This window comes from Cydia amplana, chromosome 5, assembly GCF_948474715.1.
Source record: "Cydia amplana chromosome 5, ilCydAmpl1.1, whole genome shotgun sequence".
NCBI classification, from domain to species: Eukaryota; Metazoa; Arthropoda; class Insecta; order Lepidoptera; family Tortricidae; genus Cydia; species Cydia amplana.
This window is the reverse complement of record NC_086073.1, coordinates 11454240-11474410: the sequence shown is the minus strand read 5'-3', so window position 1 is coordinate 11474410 and position 20171 is coordinate 11454240. Positions and strand designations below refer to the sequence as shown.

The following is a 20171-nucleotide window of genomic DNA, read 5'->3' as shown; positions in this document are numbered from 1 at the left end:
ATATACTTATTTATAAATGTTCGTATAGCTTTGATAGCCAACTGGTGTTTTTAATTCATGAAAACAACATCGCTATATCTATATGCAAAGAAAAATGCTCTGAAATTTAAACGATACATATTATGTTCGCGCGAAAAAGGCAGCCGCCATTCGTGTGACTTTGTGGCGTCATCATAGCATCACTCATGAGAAAAAATGGCGGTCGGCGTTCTCATCAACGTGCACACTAGCGCCACTGCTAAATAATCGTAATTATTTAAATATAAAGAAAGATATTAAAAAAAGGGGGGCCGCTACGTACTGTATCTTGTATTAAAGTACCTTTTGAATACATCTAACTAGTTTCTATGTTGCTGGATTCCTCAATCTATGAACTCAAAACAAAAACGGCCGTTTTAACTTTGGACGCACGTAGCGGCCCCCTTTTTAAAATATATATCGTTAAATTTAAATAATCACGATTATTTAGCAGTGGCGCTAGTGTGCACGTTGATGGGCTCTTAACGCATTCCCTGCCAGGCAGGGGGCGTGGCCTAGGAACAAACTTGATAATAAAACAACGTAAAAAGTTAAAATAAAACCTAGCTAAATTACATAGTTTCATAATTCAATTTTGATAGACGAAACTCCCCTATTAACTGTGTGACCCACTTTGGTGATCTCAATGGATATTGTAGTTACTTTACGTTTCTTAAATTAAATTATAGTCTTTAAATGAATCTCAATATCCTTAATCATCTAGGTACATGTATCATTGTGTTAATCCATATTGTGAAAGTAGAAATAGCAAAACGCTCAAAACGTTTCACGGCATATAATACAGTCTCTTATTTTGTTTCTTCATTTATATATTAATATAATTTATGGCTGATATACATAAAAGTATATATGATGCATGAAGTCACCAAAACATGTCTCTGAAATATTTTTTAGATCCATGATGTAGAATATTAAGCTACCTACCTACCTAGGTATTTTTTTTTTTTTGTATTTATAAGGGTTAGGCCCACAGAACATATTAAAGAGGTTAGAATGGCTATCGCGCGCAGTTAGTATCGGAACCGGTGTCGCCGCTCGTTCCTCTCCACATTTACTATCACTCGCGCAACGGTAGTAAAAACTTGTGTGCGTGGTGAATGGATACGCCTCCTTTAGACATATTTGATGTCTGGCTTATTAATCTGAAGGTTATTCTGGCGCAAAAAGGCATGTTTACTTCGTTTTCGGTCAGCGCAGGCGAGTAGCATGCGAGCGTTTGCTCAAAACCGGCGGCGACACGTACCCTGCTCGCATCGCCATTCTAACTTGTTCTGTGGTTAGGCCTTTTACCTATTAGACTGTATAATAACTTAATTACATTTGTAAATGCTTGGTTTATAAAAATAAAACTCTGGAATAACACAAGTAGTGCTTAATTGCTCATGGTACAAAGCTGTCTTGCGAAGTGATGTGCCGTTCCGAGGAATATTCATAATATCCAAAACTTTTAAAAGCATAATCATAATGTACACATTACACACACACATTTGTATGCAGCGGTGCTAAGGTAATAGTTTTGTTGACTGTACATGGACATAGACATACGTTTTTGCATTAAGTATTTAGAAGAACAACTCATAGGTACAGACGTGAGATGCAATATAATCTGATAGTGTTTATCCGTAGGTATATTTCGATGCCTAATTGAAATAAATAAAATTTGTTATCCCGTCAACAATAACGTGCTCAACGTCAAAATTTTGGTATCTTGAGGTCGTGGCCATATCGTGGAATTGGCGATTTATGACCTGCTAATAAACTAATTATCAACGCTTGGCCACACCGATACCGTTACGTAGGAATCATCTAGGATGGCGGACTGGCAATAATAAAAAAATCTTATACTTAAATGAGGAGTACCTATGTAGGTAGGTATATTAGTACGTCCAAAAAATCACTTTCTTATTAAATATTTATAAACTCGAATAAAGAACGAATAGGCATCTGCGCCTCTATATACCTAGTCTACCTGTGTTTAAATAATGTAACCATTTTATGACGTGGTCACTTACGTTTGGCTCTTTCAATGAGTGGGCGTTTGATAAATGTGAACTGTTTTTATCGTTAATCTGAATTAAGTATTAGACTACACCATTTTTTTGGCTATCTTTCGTATATGACGTAATAAAGGGCACTTAAGGAGTACAGATACACGATAAATAGGACCCGGGACATAGTGTAGTCAACTAATAGTCACGTTACGCAGACTACGCTCCACTTTTGACGTGACCGGCCATTTCAACAATAAAATTGATTGCGTTTTATGAAATGACCAGACGGAGATGACATGGCCAATTCTACGAACAGTATGGACTTAAAATACCGTCTCGCGTCAGAAATAGACTACCGACTGTCGGGTTCGGGTTCGAATCGGGTTATTGGGCAACACCCAGAACACCCTGTACAGTTTCTGGAACTTCCTATAGTATAGTAGGCGCCCTTTTTGTGTTTCTGTGATGACATATTTATAGATACATCATTTAGCATATACCTAATGAATGAAACAACAGTGGTGATGCCGAAGTTTCTGTAGAAATTGTTCTCAGGAATATTTCTATTGCCATTAATTATCCCTAATTTCCTAGAACCTAAAAAAACTATCACAGCATTAATTAAAATCGCAATTGATATTTTATTTCTTCAAATGTCACTAAAATAATGTAAGCAATTTTAATTTTGCTTAAATAAAATTACGTAACATATTCTATTTTATATTGTATTAAATCTCCCCTACTTTAGGTAATATCTCTGAGAATAGATAAAATTTCTAAGATATTTCTATGAACAGTACACATCACTAAGGGTCATTCAGTAGTAGAGCATCTGTTGTACTGCAGTTTGCAAATAACTCTGGGGCAATGTAAATATTAGGTATCTATATTCTATGCAGCACGGACAGCTGAGCAGTCATATTCTTATTACATCCTACAGAGCTGAATATGCAATTATCAGCGCAATATAAGTTATTAATTGATTTAGTTGCCGTGGACGTATATTAAACAATATGTAATAAAACCAATTACCATTACGAACGCTTTTGGGCCCACTTCAGGTCATCTGCCCTCGGCTTGCAGCCCGTCAAGGCTTCGATGACGTTTTCTAGAGTGGACCAGAAGCGTAACTTCTCGAGCGGCCAGTTGAGCCAGCCGGTGGTGATGCAGAAGTAAGTCTCGTGCGGCGCCACGTGGTGGATGCGGTGGTGGCGCCGCGGCAGCACCACGTGCCATTCCTGAAGCGCGACCACCCACGGCGGCAGACCGAAGTATGTGTGCGACCATTTGTGGATCTGAAACGATGTCGATACCATGATATTTTCATTTATCTATTAAAGTGCAAGCGTTTTCTAAAGAAAAACTAATTTACTTTTTATCGGTTATCCAAACTTATAACTAACTTAACCTTGCAAATAACGATATTAAGTTGTATTAAGTAGGTAGTGTAGGTACAGTCAGCAGCAGAAGTTGCTAAGCGTGTTCCAATTCCAACCAAACTACCTTAACACGCTCTTATTCTCTTAACAATAAAGTCGCGTCAAGATCATTTCGATCATCTCGCTCGCTTAGCAACTTCTGCTGCTGACTTTACGTCAACAGCGTCAATAAACATGGGGTCGTTAAATACGAAATTTCGCACTTCAAAATATTAAATCGATGATCTCACCTGATTAGTCATTGCAACGAAAATACAACAGAAGTACCAGTACGCAATCCAATGGAACTCTCTCTGGATACTCGTATTGTCAAACGTCAACAGCTGCCACACGATCCGCCCCAGCACGGGTATGGTAATAGCGAAATTGTCGCCATTCGTTTCCACAAAGTCGTGTCGCGTTATTGAAGTGGGATCAATGTGGTGCTCGCGGAACGGTCTCAGGAAATTCTGAAAGTAACAAATAGGTACATTCATTTCTCTAGGTGTATAGAAACGCTTCATGGAAATTTAATTTCGATTTGCACTTTCACTCTGTTGCAGTAAAATAGTGAATCAATCACTACAAATAAGTTTTTATCAAAAATTTAATTTTTGGTACAAGCTTTTATCGCTGACTGTACTTTTCTTACGACAGACAACTAATACTCATCGAGACAATTCTAAAAACCCCTAACACAATTAGGTTGCGTTGTTTCATCACAGAGTTCCTATGGCCACCTCTTGTCTCCATCATCAGATCAGTTCGACAGTACCATATTATTGTATTGTCATCAGAACTACATACAGCTGCCAATTTTCATGACGCTACGATCCTTGGAGGATGGTTAAATTAGTTACCTTAGATTCCATTACATGTTAGTTACATACAGGTCGAGAGTTCCTATGGCCACCTCCTGTCTCCATCATCAGATCAGTTCGACAGTACCATATTATTGTATTGTCATCAGAACTACATACAGCTGCTAATTTTCATGACGCTACGATCCTTGGAAGATGGTTAAATTAGTTACCTTAGATTCCATTACATAGTTACATACAGGTTATATAACTATGTAATGGAATCTAAGGAAACACCTAATAAAAGCTTGTTAAAAAAAATACCTTTACGAATGTATGGAGTAGGAATTTGGGCAATGGTATTGTGCGTTAAGTTTCACTTATGTGTTTCCTTCGTGGTTTCATTTCATAAGTAGTTACCAAGTATAGTTATACCGTACCGGGTAACAGAAAAATATATAAGACTACCTACCTGTTACCCGCGACTTCGTACGCGTGGATTTGTATAATGGTGGTTATATATTCTACATTAGCTTAGAACATTATGCAGCAAAAGATAGCAGTAGGGACGGTTAATCATTTGTTAATTATTTTATTATACAACGCATGAGATTTGTCTTTTACAACCTGACTACGAAGTTTCAAGCCCCAAAATGAAATAAAATTGTTCTCGATATAATCCCTCTCAACCCCCAGAAAATTTTCATAATAAAAACTACTACCTAACTACCAATTTACGAAGTTTGAAGTTCCTACCTTTAAATAAAATTTGAACCCTCTACCAACTTTCAACCACTTTTATACTTTTTAAACCTTTTAGGGGATGAATTTTTAAAAACCCTGAAATTACTTTTCTTGTATGCTAATAATATGGCTTTGACTTCCATACAAATTTTCAACCCCTTTTTCATCACCTTGGGGGATGAATTATCAAAAACTCTGAAATTAGTTTTCTTTTCTTTTAATAAAATACCTTTTTACGAAGTTCAAGTTCCTAGCTTTAAATAAAATTTTAACCCTATACAAACTTTCAACCCCTTTTTAACCCTTTTAAGGGATGATTTTTTTAAAAACGCTGAAATTACTTTTCTTGTGTGCTAAATTGCTAATAATATGGCTTTATACAAAGATTCAAGTCCCGCACTCTCAAAAATATTTGATCTCCACTTTCAACCCCTCTTTGTTTCTAGCTTTACATTAGGTATTCCACTGTTCCGTAGTATGCAAGTATGAATGTATTACCCAACTGTTTATTGTACCTACACATTACACAAAGATACAGAATAGGTAGTAGGCACAAAAGCGAATTTATCAGTCAATGAAAAGCATATACACAAGATAATAAAGGACGTACACATTTTTTTGTACTGTAGGTACCTATTCGTATTTTGACTGCTGAACTAGACAGCGCTGTAGGGCAGCGTTAATGCGGTAACTGGATTGTTAAGCGTTAGAGTCTGACAACTCAGTTACCATAAATAATTTGTACTTCAATTTATTTATATTATTTATGTCTAGTAACTGAAAAAAGAAAAAAGTAAGCAACCTAACTGATGCACATTGTTTATATGCGGTATCCTTTCCATTGGAACTTAGTTCGTTCGGCTAACAAGTCAGTAGGTACAAACAAACATCAAATATTTAAAAATATATAAGGTAATAAGAAATGTGCAGATTTAATGTGTACGTACTAACATTAGCATATTAAGATTAATTTTATTATATTACTAACAAATTATATGGGTGGGGTCTGAAATAAATTGATTGAATTGAATTGAAAAATAGCCAAGAACATATTATTTACGGCAACATTGGTTCAGAAACATATTTGATTTGATAAAATATATTTTTTACCCGGTGAGCAGATCAGTGAAGGTCGATCTTATTTCCGATCCTCTACTATACGGCTAGGGGGCAAGCGACAACGACAGAGATAGGTACAAGTGCAAGACCAGGAATACAGATTTATTAGGTAGTATTTAGACAAAATAACTACCCAAGACAAAAGATTACAGGGTGTTACAGGTAATTTTAAACCTTGATTTTCTATCCCATACACTAATATGACAGTCAGATTATCGCATTTTGGAGATTACAAAGCGAACTTTGTTCTGCAGTTTAATTTGAAAATAATATGTACCTAATGTTAAATCTTCTGTACTACAATTATTGTAACTACATTCTAGAAGACACTATCACAATACTACGCTTAAGCTAAAGCAATAATAAATTGACAAACGCAATAAAGCAGGTGGCACGCTACCGTGTGAATATAAACATCTGGATGAAAGCTAATGCGACAGTGCAATGTGGTAATTCTCAATATATCTGTAAGTGTAGGTAAGTAGTTACAAAACACAGTCTATACTGTCGAATATTTATTAGACTGATACTAAGATAATATAGGTGTATTTAAAACATCGTTTTTGTTGCCCATGTGTTACCTACTTTTATAAGCGTTATAAAAGTAGGTAGATATACGATTTGTAGCGTTGTAGCGGCATCCTTGCCCGAGGAAATTGATCGATGAAATAAGAAGCAAAGTGGCTCAATTGAAATTGTCGCGAATGTCGTAAGTATCAGCCTGGGGTACAATAGGTATCATGCAGTGCTTCAAAAGCAGTAGTAATCCCAGCCTGTATAAAATGCATGTTTTAAAGACCGTACACTTTTTGTCGGGTTTTATGTGTCAACTCAATTGTCCTCGACCGTAACAGTAAATAAAGGGAGTGTACTGAAGGCTTGGTACCTAACTGATTAAAATGTTCGGTCATCCTTCACTCGCTGGAAATTCCCTTGTGCGGTGTTTTTTTTTCACGCAATATTTGCTATTTTTAGACCATGACCAAGACCATATTGACCATACTACCTGTTAGACAGCAGATATTAGTAACCTACTACAGAAGTGTTACTATTACTCTCTCGATAAAGTGTTAATATTACTTACTTGCTAGTCATTGCTAAATATAAATTATCTATCAATACGACATATACTATCTAGAATATCTACATTAGATAAGATAAATAAAAATCTTCAAAGCGATTTATGAATTTTAAAAATTCACAACAATATGTGCTGCCTTTACTCGTTCCAATTGATTACTTATTTATATTTATTGTATCACTAACTTCTTTGTTTTGTTTCTTTATCTATAGATGGAAATTAGATACTAGTATAGATAGATTATATAAATTAGATAGGTCCGTAATTGTTATGGTGTTCTATTGTAAAATTATAGCTACATAACATTTGTGGGCCAGCAAGTCCATCCGGAATGTTAGTCACCTACCTATAGTAAAACACCACGTTCACGTGTGTCGGATAGCATACCTTAATTAGAGAATTCTGAGGGCCTACCGCGAACCACGTTCGACGTGTTGCATCTCTGTCGTACTTGTAAATTCGTACGTAAGTGTGACAGGGATGCAACACGTCGAACGTGGTTCGCGGTAGGCCCTCTTAGGCGGGGGAAGAAAAAATTTTGCTTGCATTAATTCGTACAGTCTCGAAAGCTTTTTCTAATCAATATTTAGGGTTTACAGATGCCCACGATACGATTATCTCGAGTACCGTAATTGAGCTCTTCATGAAATTAATGACCCTAGGGTCAATATCTAGAACACTATACAGACTAAGTCATACAGTCGGGATAATGTATCAATTATATGTCTTAAGTTAGTTCATGATTAATAACAAAGAAATCCCGAGAGTTTCCTGTGAGCTGTGTACAGTAAGCTCAATCTATAGTTATTTTTTAAATAATCGATATAAATGTAACTTAAAAATTCCTACACAATTCGAAAATTTGATGATTAGGTCATAATATTAATCTCAATTGATATGGAAATTTGCACCACTCGGATACCGTGAGATCTATTTATTATGATTTTTTATTTTTTATTTTATGCTTAAAAAATATGTTTATTCATCCTACACTCGAAAATTTTATATTTCTACAATTATCTGTTTATTTAACACGTGTTATCAAAAAAATATTGGAATAATAACAAGTGCTTTGCGAGAAATCAAAATAAATAACAAATAACTTGAGACCAATACTTTTAAAATTGCTACGCTTAAAATAGCTACGTTCAAAAAGCCTAATGACAATACTTTGAAAGTCAATATCAAAAAAAAAAAGTCACCTTTCTCACTTGTTTGACCCTGACATATTCCATCCATACAAGTGTCAAGAGTGACGTTCCTTCAAAAACGTCACTTTTGTCACTTGTTTGACACTGTCATAGCCCATCCATACATGTCAAAAGTGACGTTTCTTCAAAAACGTCACTTTTGTCACTTGTTTGACACTGACATAGCCCATCCATACAAGTGTCGAGAGTGACGTTTCTAAAAAACGTCACTTTTGTGACTTGTTTGACACTGCCATAGCCCATCCATACATGTCAAAAGTGACGTTTCTTCAAAAACGTCACTTTTGTCACTTGTTTGACACTGACATAGCCCATCCATACAAGTGTCAAGAGTAACGTTTCTAAAAAAAACGTTACTTTAGTCACTTGTTTGACACTGACATATCCCATCCATACAAGTGTCAATAGTGACGTTTGTAAAAAACGTCACTTTTGTCACTTGTTTGACACCGACAATCCCATCCATACAAGTGTATTAGTGACGTTTCTTAAAAAAATTTCAGCTTTCTCACTTGTTTGACCCTGACATATCCCATCCATACAAGTGTCAAGAGTGACGTTTCTTCAAAAACGTCACTTTTGTCACTTGTTTGACACTAACATAGCCCATCCATACATGTCAAAAGTGACGTTTCTTTAAAAAAAAGTCACTTTTGTCACTTTTTTGACACTGACATATCCCATCCATACAAGTGTCAAGAGTGACGTTTCTTAAAAAAAGTCACATTTTCACTTGTTTGACCCTGACATATCCAATCCATACATGTCAATAGTGACGTTTCATAAAAAACGTCACTCTTGTCACTTGTTTGACACTGACATAGCCCATCCATATGTCAAAAGTGACGTTTCTTTAAAAAAAGTCACTTTTATCACTGACATATCCCATCCATACAAGTGCCAAGAGTGACGTTCCTACAAAAACGTCACTTTTGTCACTTGTTTGACACTGACATAGCCCATCCATACAAGTGTCAAGAGTAACGTTTCTAAAAAAAAACGTCACTTTAGTCACTTGTTTGACACTGACATATCCCATCCATACAAGTGTCAATAGTGACGTTTCATAAAAAACGTCACTTTTGTCACTTGTTTGACACCGACAATCCCATCCATACAAGTGTCAATAGTGACGTTTCATAAAAAACGTCACTTTTGTCACTTGTTTGACACCGACAATCCCATCCATACAAGTGTATTAGTGACGTTTCTTAAAAAACTTTCAGCTTTCTCACTTGTTTGACCCTGACATATCCCATCCATACAAGTGTCAAGAGTGACGTTTCTTAGAAAAACGTCACATTTTCACTTGTTTGACCCTGACATATCCCATCCATACAAGTGTCAAGAGTGACGTTTCTTCAAAAACGTCACTTTTGTCACTTGTTTGACACTGACATAGCCCATCCATACATGTCAAAAGTAACGTTTTTGAAGAAACGTCACTTTAGTTACTTATTTGACACTGACATATCCCATCCGTACAAGTGTCAAAAGTGACGTTTTTGTTTGAAGAAACGTCACTTTTGATAGTTCATGAACGACCAAAAATCGTGATATTAAATAAAATTATCAGTTTCGTACGGTAGTTCCCACGCTAGCCCAGTGCGGATTGGGGACTTCACATACACCTTTGAATGTCTTCCCGGTACACTAGACTTTTTAAACTTAGGTTAGCTAAACGTGGGACACATGTCGTTAGAAATTTCGCAATTTATACATTTTAAACTTAGGTCAGTTGAGATACGTCAAATGTTAGTTATAGAAACGATATGGATCGGATATATCAGTGTCAACAAGTGTCAAAAGTGACGATTCTTAAAAAAAACGTCACTTTTGCCACTTGTTTGACACTGACATAGCCCATCCATACATGTCAAAAGTGACGTTTCTTTAAATAGAAAAGTCACTTTTGTCACTTGTGTGACACTGACATATCCCATCCATACATGTCATAAGTGACGTTTCTTTAAAAAAAAGTCACTTTTGTCACTTGTTTGACACCGACATATCCCATCCATACAAGTGTCAAAAGTGACGTTTCTTAAAAACAAACGTCACTTTTCTCACTTGTTTGACCCTGACATATCCCATCCATACAAGTGTCAAGAGTGACGTTTCTTCAAAAACGTCACTTTTGTCACTTGTTTGACACTGACATAGCCCATCCATACATGTCAAAAGTGACGTTTCTTTAAAAAAAAGTCACTTTTGTCACTTGTTTGACACCGACATATCCCATCCATACAAGTGTCAAAAGTGACGTTTCTTAAAAACAAACGTCACTTTTCTCACTTGTTTGACACTGACATATCCCATCCATACAAGTGTCAAGAGTGACGTTTCTTCAAAAACGCCACTTTTGTCACTTGTTTGACACTGACATAGCCCATCCATACTTGTCAAAAGTGACGTTTCTTTAAAAAAAGTCACTTTTGTCACTTGTTTGACACTGACATATCCCATCCATACAAGTGTCAAGAGTGACGTTTCTTAAAAACACGTCACCTTTCTCACTTGTTTGACCCTGACATATCCCATCCATACAAGTGTCAAGTGACGTTTCTAAAAAAAAACGTCACTTTAGTCACTTGTTTGACACTGACATATCCCATCCATACAAGTGTCAAAAGTGACGTTTTTATTTGAAGAAACGTCACTTTTGACAGTTCATGAAGGACCAAAAATCGTGATGTTAAATAAAATTATCAGTTTCGTACGGCAGTCCCCACGCTAGCCCAATGCGGATTAGGGACTTCACATACACCTTTGAATTTCTTCGCGGTACGGTAGACTTTTTAAACTTAGGTCAGCTAAACGTGGGACACATGTCGTTACAAGTTTCGCAATTTATACATTTTAAACTTAGGTCAACTGGACGTAGGAAAAAAGGTCGTTAGTATTTTCGTGCACTAGCAGACATTTAATTGCTGGTGACTGTACGCGTACGCTCGTATAAAACGCTACTCTGTAACCGCCCTAAGATACCTTCATCCTATCCAATCCGTTGCTTTGCGGCCGTGCGGCCTTGAGGTATCGCCATCGCTTCCCCTCCCGCCCCGCGCCGATCATTTAAATAATTTAACAATAGCCATTTTTACAATTGTGACAAAAGCTCATTGTATTAATAGGAGATTCTTTGACGTTGTGATAACATTAATTACAGGCTGTATGGTGCATTAAAAAAATATACTGTAGAATTAATGCGCGTGGGGTAAAATACGTTATAATTGTTTAAAAAATAGTAAAAATAAAATCCCCTGGTTTTTTATTTTATTAGATTGAGTAGAATAATTGGCGTAACAATATAGTGGAAAATCACCAAGTGTTTAATTAATGTTGTATTGTAATTATTTATTTCAAACATTTTTATTGCTCGTGACGTATGCACCACTAAAAAAGTGGTGCATATTTTACTTACAGTGTAAAATATTTAGTTATGCCTTTTGAACAAAAAATCGCTACTGTAGAATTTTATGTTTACATCTTTTTAAAAACTAAATTTTTAAAATTTTTTTTTCCAAAAATCTCAATATATTTTTTAGAGATTACTTTACACATACATTCACAAAATAGTGTTCTATTATATTCCAAACACAAATATACTGTAGGATATAATGTGATGCTCTCGAACAATTTAAAGTTTAGTAACCGGCCTATCTGCTCCTTCAAAAGACACGAAAATCGCAAATACAAAAAGTTTCATCTTATTATTAATAGTAGTGGCATAAGCCATAACTCAAAAACAGGAAAAATTCCGCTAAACAATTGTTCGAAGAATTTCTTAAGTTATGTTCTTGTTTTTTTTTTGACACAGAGGTCAACGTCGGTTGGACGGACAGGACGACACATTTTTTTGCGACTACCGGAGCGCTATTAGTCAAAAAACTGTTTCTAAAAAGTTATTTATTAAACACCGTCATCGAAATTTTACAAGCAAAAAAGAGACAAAGTATTATGGACATCCGATGCTCGGGCGTGTTTCTTAAAGCGTGAATGTTTTGACTGGCACAAGCCCCTTTAAATCTACTTTGAGCTTGTGACTTTGAGAAACAAATAGAAACTGGAAATATGTGCACTAGTAATGCATACTGCAGTAGTAATGCCAAGCCATGCGAGTATTGCGATTCAAAGTAGGCAAATCAAACGTAATTTAACGAATTTGCTTTTAGTAGTTTTAGCAGCGTTAGTTATAAATAATGTATTAACACAATAGCAAATTTATGAATAAGTGTTAAAGTGAGACGAATTACATATAATGCTGAATGCATTTACAAAAAATTTAATTACTTTGCCAATAATAGGTAGGTCAACTGCTCCCCAAGTGTCCGCAGCCCAGTGCACAAAACCCGAAGCAAAGTCAGCTGTTAGAACACCAGCTATTGCTGCCAATAATAAGGAGACATCGGCACGAATGTGCCGAGCCATCAGGAGGCCCGCACACACGCATAATGTGCAACAAACCACCACGCACACCCATTCCTGTAGTCTCTTGCCTGTCAAAACAAAAGTTATTATCATCTCATGCATTACAATGGGCTGCTTCTCCACCAGACTTGTGCTGAGCTAAGGATGTGATTGATATCCACCAATTAGGATCGTTTATCTTTATAGCTGGTGGTAACAAGTTCGGGTTAGGTTTATTTTAACAATAGGATGGTAAGGTAAGGATGAGAGCTGAAGGTTTTTACAAGCTGGAAATGTTAACATCACAAATATACATTCGACCCGCGACGCTACAGCAAAATGCAATAGAAGGTGGTGGAATCGGTTTTTTAACAGCTTAGTTTGATATCGATCACAGTTTAGCTACCACTTACATCTCTGATGGAAAAACAGATTTAGTGCCCTAGGTAAGGAACTCGACAAGTGATCCCGTAAAAAATGGACTAATAGCATTACTAAAATTTTAATCAAGGTATTAGTATTTAGTTCAATTAACTAACCTAAAAGGCTTTCTGGTACGTCTAATGTAGGTACCTAACTTATCTTTCAGTCATTCTCATTCCATTTCCTTTTGCACTAAACACTAAACCTTCGAAAAATTACCTACTGCAAAGTTCCTAAACCTCGCCGTCTCAAATGATTTCAAGAGATCTTTAGTAGGTACCTGCTGAGATCATTTAGTACAAATGCAATATAAAAATATTAAGAAGTATTATAATATAATATATAGTATGTATAATTACTTACCTACGAAAACTAGTTGATGGGGAATTGGAGTTCATGTAAAGACATGCTTTTTATAGGTAAACCAGAACTTTGGGAGTATTGTCATGAGGGCGCTCGTTTTGAATTTTATATAGCAACAATTTGTATAGTGGGGACAATGGAAATTGGCAGATGATTTTTGTTTTAGTCCGACAACTTTAATAAGTGCGAAGTTTGATGTTTGGATATTTCTTCGGTTTTTACGCTTAAATGGCTGACTCGATTTAGATAAAATGAATAGCGTAAAGTCAATAAGTAACGCAAGATTTATAAGTAAGAATTTATATAGATAATTTTACAAATAACATTATTACAAGACATCAACCAAATCGTGACGACCTGACTATAGTGACATTTGTCCATAAGTTTGAAACTTACCCGTCAATTCAGATGCTAATTTCGTTATGTTTTTTAATGGAAGAAATTTCTCTCCCGCACGTTTTTTTCCAATAAATAACTATATACACTATTTACAACTTTTTTCTCTGTAAAATCTAAAACTTTTGGCATGATTATTGCAGTCTAATAATAATTCACACGAAACTAGACAAAGCAATGTTTACATTGTCAATATTGACAACTATCATAGAGGGTAGATGTTGTCTATTATTAAAATTGTTGCCATTGCTAGAAATTAGTACCAACAAATTTCCGTAACATGGCGCACCCTCAATAGATCCTGGTTCACCTATAGTAGCTTCTGAGCATGTTTTGTGGCATTAAATTATTCTATAGTTGTGTTAGTCTGATCTGTTCTCACGAAATTGTAATTTAAGCAGGAAATGAACCCGTTTTCTTCGGCTACGCGCCTGAGACAGCGCTTTACCATGCCAACAGAGAGAGTACCAATACGTCTAAGTTTTAAGTGTATCTCGGAAACAATTTTGGACACCCGAACGGTTGCATAACAACTTGTAACTAATAGCGGAAGTCTTTTTCTAATTCCTTTGATTAGATAGAGACTTTCGCTAATATCATTAGTTACAAGCTGTTATGCAATCGGCCCCCGGTTGATAGGAGCCTATTCACTGCAAAATTAATTCTAGTACCTACTCATCAACTATACCTAATAAAAAGGGTAGGTATATATTTATAAAAGAAATTTCAGTTCCAAATCGAACGACTATTATCGCCTAATCGACTGCTCGTTACAAGTTACGAAGTAGACGATAGGTAGGTACTTATAAAGTTGACTCCATTATCTGAATAAACCATTGCCCCCTTGCCGCCTATAGATACCTATTTGACGTTAGCTTCGTTAGGACGGTCATTTGTCATGATTGTAGGCAGGGATAATTAATATAATTATACCTACCTCCTACCTTACCTATCTACTTATATTGATTCAAGCAATACCCGTGACAAAGCCTTACAATGCGAGTAGGTATTACGGTTTAGAAGCCCAATTTTGTCTAATAGTTCGCTGAAACTCCAGTGTTCACGGTCATGTGAAATGTACACAGATCGAAGTTAAGGCAATTACAATGTTTGGTTGGATCACTTTAATAATTTTAATTTCTCATGCTCTGAAAGAGGGTCATTGTTGTTCTAAAAGGTATGCAGAAAATGATACGTTTCTGCACTAGAGCATTTTGCGTTCCAAGTACGATTTTTTGAAGTTTTTTACGATAAGCAACTGAAATTTCAGTTTAAATGGATTTGTTATACAATTTCCATTCTGATATTTAACTCCATAAATAACAATACTTTTGCCTAAATTGTTAATTGAAAGTATCCTCAAGATTTACTATTAAATTTTAAACTTAGTAATGTTTTTAACAAAACGCATGCATTTTACTTTCCTCGTAAGTATTCGAAATGATAAGTAGAGTGTTTAACTCGGGTGAAAGGCATCATTTCAGCCTCGGACTATTGGCGCTCTCACTGCGTTCGAGCACCACCGAACTACCTCGGCAGAAATGAGTGCCTTTCATCCCTTGGTCAATGATATTATATAACCATAGATAGGTTATACTCGTACTTGAGGACCACAAAAATTACTTCCATATTTATTTCTGTGCCTAAGAAGAAATCTATTATTTTTGATTAATTTTCTCATTCCATCCATCTTTGTCACACTCGTTGTTAAACATAAGGTCGTCTCTTTCTCTTTCGGTGTGCCGGAGCTCGTTAGCACGTGCACATTTCTCGCTTGTTTAGCCGCGTCTAAAGGCAACTTGTCCAATTTGTTACAAGTTAAGCGCTTCAATTTTGGAACGCCTATAACCCATCTTGAGTTATAAATCATTGCCCTTGGTTAACAATCTACTATACTTCTGTTTGCCACCTTTCTAATAGGTGTTTTCTTTGAAAATGTTGAAATAACGGATGATTTTTTAAACCAAAATACCTAAGTAATACAGTACATAGCTAAATAACAATAAAAGTGTTTAGAATAGGCTATTTACTTCCCAATTTTAATTGCTATCGTGTTGTTCTTTTTTAATAGGACATACCTCACATACCTATTGTATATTTATTCTTTAGCATTTCTAGAAATGCAGGCCATTTGAAAATGCTGCCTGACCTTGTGATGGAACCTGACTAATTTCTACTGGTACTAATCAGTAGGCCTAGCACAGCACTGGCTTGACAATATCTCGCCCGCGAAATAGACTACCCGTCCCCCTCTAGATAATACAGGGAGAAAGTGTAGAAACACATAAATACCTACTTACTGTATAGTTTGTAATTTTGTATCAATGTTTTATTATATAAATGCGTATGTCCTGACTGTCCTGTACGGATATGATGGTCGTTCTTGTCTACGTGACAGCGTGATAAAACGGTGTCCGTCACTTTCTTTCCCACGGTGTTAAACAGTGACAGTTATTTTATCACGTGGATAAAGATGGATAAAGCTATCCATAATAGGCTGGCTGACTGACTGACTCATCAACGCATAACCGAAACTAAAAAAGCTAGAAAGTTGACTTTTGCGTAGGTATCAAGGTATAAGCAGCGATTTTGAAAATTTAACCCTTAGGGGTTAATAAAAACCGACAAATGCGTGTCGGACTGAGCCCACCGAGGGTTCCCAATGGACTTGAAACTTTGTAAAAAGGCATGTTATTAGAATACAGGAAAAGTAATTTTAGCGTTTTTGAAAATTCATCCCCTAAGGGCGTTAAAAAGAGGTTGGAGATTTGAATCGGGCTCAATAACTTTAAACTTCTAACAGAGACATAATAGGTTAGTATTAAAATAAAAACCGGCCAAGTGCGAGTCGGACTCGCGCACGGAGGGTTCTGCACCATCAACAAAAAATAGCGCAAAACAAGCAAAAAAGCGGTCATCCATCCAAGTACTGACCCCGCCCGACGTTGCTTAACTTCGGTCAAAAATCACGTTTGTTGTATGGGAGCCCCACTTAAATCTTTATTTTATTCTGTTTTTAGTATTTGTTGTTATAGCGGCAACAGAAATACATCATCTGTGAAAATTTCAACTATCTAGCTATCACGGTTCGTGAGATACAGCCTGGTGACAGACGGACGGACGGACGGACAGCGGAGTCTTAGTAATAGGGTCCCGTTTTTACCCTTTGGGTACAGAACCCTAAAAAAGAAAAGTAATTTCAGTGTTTTTGAAAATTCATCCCGAAACGGGGTTATAAAAGGGTTTAATGTTTGTATCAAATAAAAAAAGTTTGAAAATTCCTAGAAAGACATAATAATAGAACAAATGAAAGTAATTTCAGCGTTTTTGAAAATTCATACCCAAAGAGGATGAAAAAGGGGTTGAAATTAAAGTTTGTATTGGAGAGGAATATTTTTTTGAGTGTGGACTAAAAACTTTGTAAAAAATCTTATTATTAAAATACAAGAAACGAATGTCGGCATTTTTTAAAACACATCCCCTAAAGAGGCTAAAAAGGGGTTGAAATTTGTATCGGGTATCAATACGTTAAAACTTTTGAGAAAGGTACAATATAATACGCAAATACAAGAAAACTTATTTCAGCGGTTTGAATATTCATCCATTAAGGTGGTAAAAAAGGGGTTGAACGTGTCAAACATGTTTTGACTTAAACTTTGTCAAAAGGCTTGTTATTAGAATTTAGAATAAAAGAAAAATAATATAAGCGTTTTTTGAAAATGTATCGCCTAAGAGGGTTAACAAGGGGTTGAAAGTTTGAATCAGGTCCATTTATTTTAAAACTTCTTAGAAAAACATACTATTAAAATACAAGAAAAATAATTTCAGCTTTCTTGAAAATTCAACCCCTAACGAGGGTGAAAAGGGGTTGGAAGTTTGACAATCGAGATTGACAATTTTAGTTTCTAATTGTAAAAAAATGAGCCACTACTGAATTGATATGAAAACAGAACAAGTGATGTCACATCACTGTCAATCCACCTCCTATTTTTAGTTCTATCCAATTTATTTAATAGAAATTTAAGTTTATTGAACAGATAATATAAGTTAAATTTGAAATCAATAGATATGGTGGAATACACCTGTGTTATAATCAGAGATCGGACAAATTTGCGACATTGCTCGCAATAATGTGGACATGACTCCAAAATTGATTAAATAATTAATCATTTAATTAATTTCTTACCTGAGGTTTAATTTTGATTCCTAATCAATAAAAAACACAAAGATTTCTTATAATGTAAATTTATTAAAGAAATTAATCAGTATGTTTTCCAAATTTTCTGTAGGTACACATTTTTTTATATCAATAATATATTTAAGTGCTATTTATTGACGAGGGAACAAAATTAAATCTCAAGTAAAAAATAATTAAAATAATTAAATGATTAATTATTTAATCAATTTCGGAGTCTTGTCCACATTATTGCGAGCAATGTCGCAAATTTGTCCGATCTCTGGTTATAATTGACTTTTTTTTAATTAATTTGAAGTAATTAGTCTTATGGAGTAGGACCACGGGCCCTAGGAAGATACAGATGTAGTGCATAATCGTTTTCCTTCATATTTTCTAGGAAACATTCGTATTTGTCATGCTACTTCAATTATTAACCTCAGTACTTTTTGTCCAATAGCAAGACACATTGGAAAATAATTATGCACTACATCTGTACTGTTTTGGATATTCTATGATATGAATTCTCAGTTTTAACCTTGTTCTAACTAGGTATATGGTATATTTCTGCCAAATGAATATAAAAAATTATATCGCACCTTTGTTACCATAAAAATAAGGATGAGTTCGGATATATACTTTGTTAAAGGACTGTCCCATTTCAAACATAGACAGAAAGAATCATACTAGCTTTGTCTTTCACTAGTACTAGCACCTAAAAGAAAAGGATGACTATAGTTTTTTTGTTCCTATTTACTGAGAAATTGGTTTGACCAACTATATTTGGCTATCACTATTTAATGCCGACTGTATTACATACAAAAACATTCAGTTGTTCAGCTTGACCTATTCTCTATTGTGTTCATGTTCAGTCATGTACGTAGCAACATTTTATAATGAATACAAAGCCATTGTTATAAAATCAAATAATATATGAATCATATGCACCAGTTCACCATACAAGTTGTTTCAGAGATCAGTACAAATGATATCATGGTATACAATACACAAGAACTCAAACATGCAGCTTAGTAAGTTTTTATATACTTATCTTTAACTTATCTATCATTCAAAATGATTGAGATATCTCTATTCTGGAATATGCTAAGTGCAGTTTATTACGGGATCACATAATCATTATTATTTTTATATTTAAGTTAGATTAGAATGAGGGTTTAAGTTAATGGTGAGTGTGATGAGAGGTGTGCAAGAGTCACCTGGACTATAGAGTTCAGCGAGTTCCTGCGCCCCTCGGTGCCGCGGGCCCCAGCGCGGCTGCTTGCCCACTTCACTGGAGAGCTGAGTGTTCGCATTCGGGTCATCTTCCGACATCGAGTGCTCCAGGATCTCTCTCTCAGTTTTCACTGGTGCCAGCAATGTTGTAGCCATTGTGCTAGCGTACTCAAATTGTTCACAGCTCAGCCCGCTCAGGCCATCTCTTTTGGCGCAAGGCGGCATCGGCAGAGGGAGAGTCATAGCCCTTTATTTATTTTCAAAGACAGGTCGCTTCATTAAAAATAATGTTCCTAAATATTATCCAATAGGCACAATGCAGTAAACATCACATTAGTTATCGAATAACTAAATTTTAAATTTTACTTAGCTTATTTTCAGGATAAATAAAATAGATTATAATCGCTCATTGCTCATATACGTCCGGTCAACTGAGTGTCACAGTGTCACTTGATCATGTCAAATGTCAGTCAACCATTGTCATATCATACCTGTCATACCGAATTTGACAATAAATGCAGGGTTGCCAGGCAGCTTAAGTGAAGATTCTTGCTAAAGGTCACTCTAGACGGGGCAATCAAATTGGCGTCACTCTCATCTATCGTCCACGCGTACAAAATTTAGATTCATGGTGACGGTCATACTAGCGTAAATAAAGTCCGTCAACCAAATCTTGTCAGTAGTAAAAGGCGGCAAATTTGAAAAATCGCGGGTTAGCAACACTGTGTTCGAATAATTCCAAAATGCGTGTCATCTGTGTTTTATCTGTGGA

The 20171-nt window shown here is 35.6% G+C and overlaps 1 protein-coding gene across 1 annotated transcript; it reads right to left on the bottom strand.

Moving 5' to 3' along the window:
* Positions 1-2928: 2928 nt before the first annotated feature.
* On the bottom strand, positions 2929-19815 carry LOC134648487 (plasmanylethanolamine desaturase 1). Its single transcript, XM_063503006.1, has 4 exons — positions 19384-19815; positions 12694-12899; positions 3700-3918; positions 2929-3325 (listed from the first exon to the last, which is right to left on the bottom strand). The coding sequence occupies exons 1-4, from the start codon at positions 19640-19642 to the stop codon at positions 3065-3067; spliced, it is 945 nt and encodes a 314-aa protein (XP_063359076.1). The 5' UTR covers positions 19643-19815; the 3' UTR covers positions 2929-3064.
* Between the last annotated feature and the right edge of the window lie 356 nt (positions 19816-20171).

Excerpts from the sequence above, each read along its gene's own strand:
- LOC134648487 (XM_063503006.1), bottom strand. The coding sequence starts at position 19,642 with ATGACTCTCCCTCTGCCGATGCCGCCTTGCGCCAAAAGAGATGGCCTG. Across the intron at positions 12,900-19,383 it reads CGCTGAACTCTATAGTCCAG|GCAAGAGACTACAGGAATGG; the intron begins GTGACTCTTGCA and ends TTGTTTTGACAG. Across the intron at positions 3,919-12,693 it reads ACCTACCTATTATTGGCAAA|AATTTCCTGAGACCGTTCCG; the intron begins GTAATTAAATTT and ends TGTTACTTTCAG.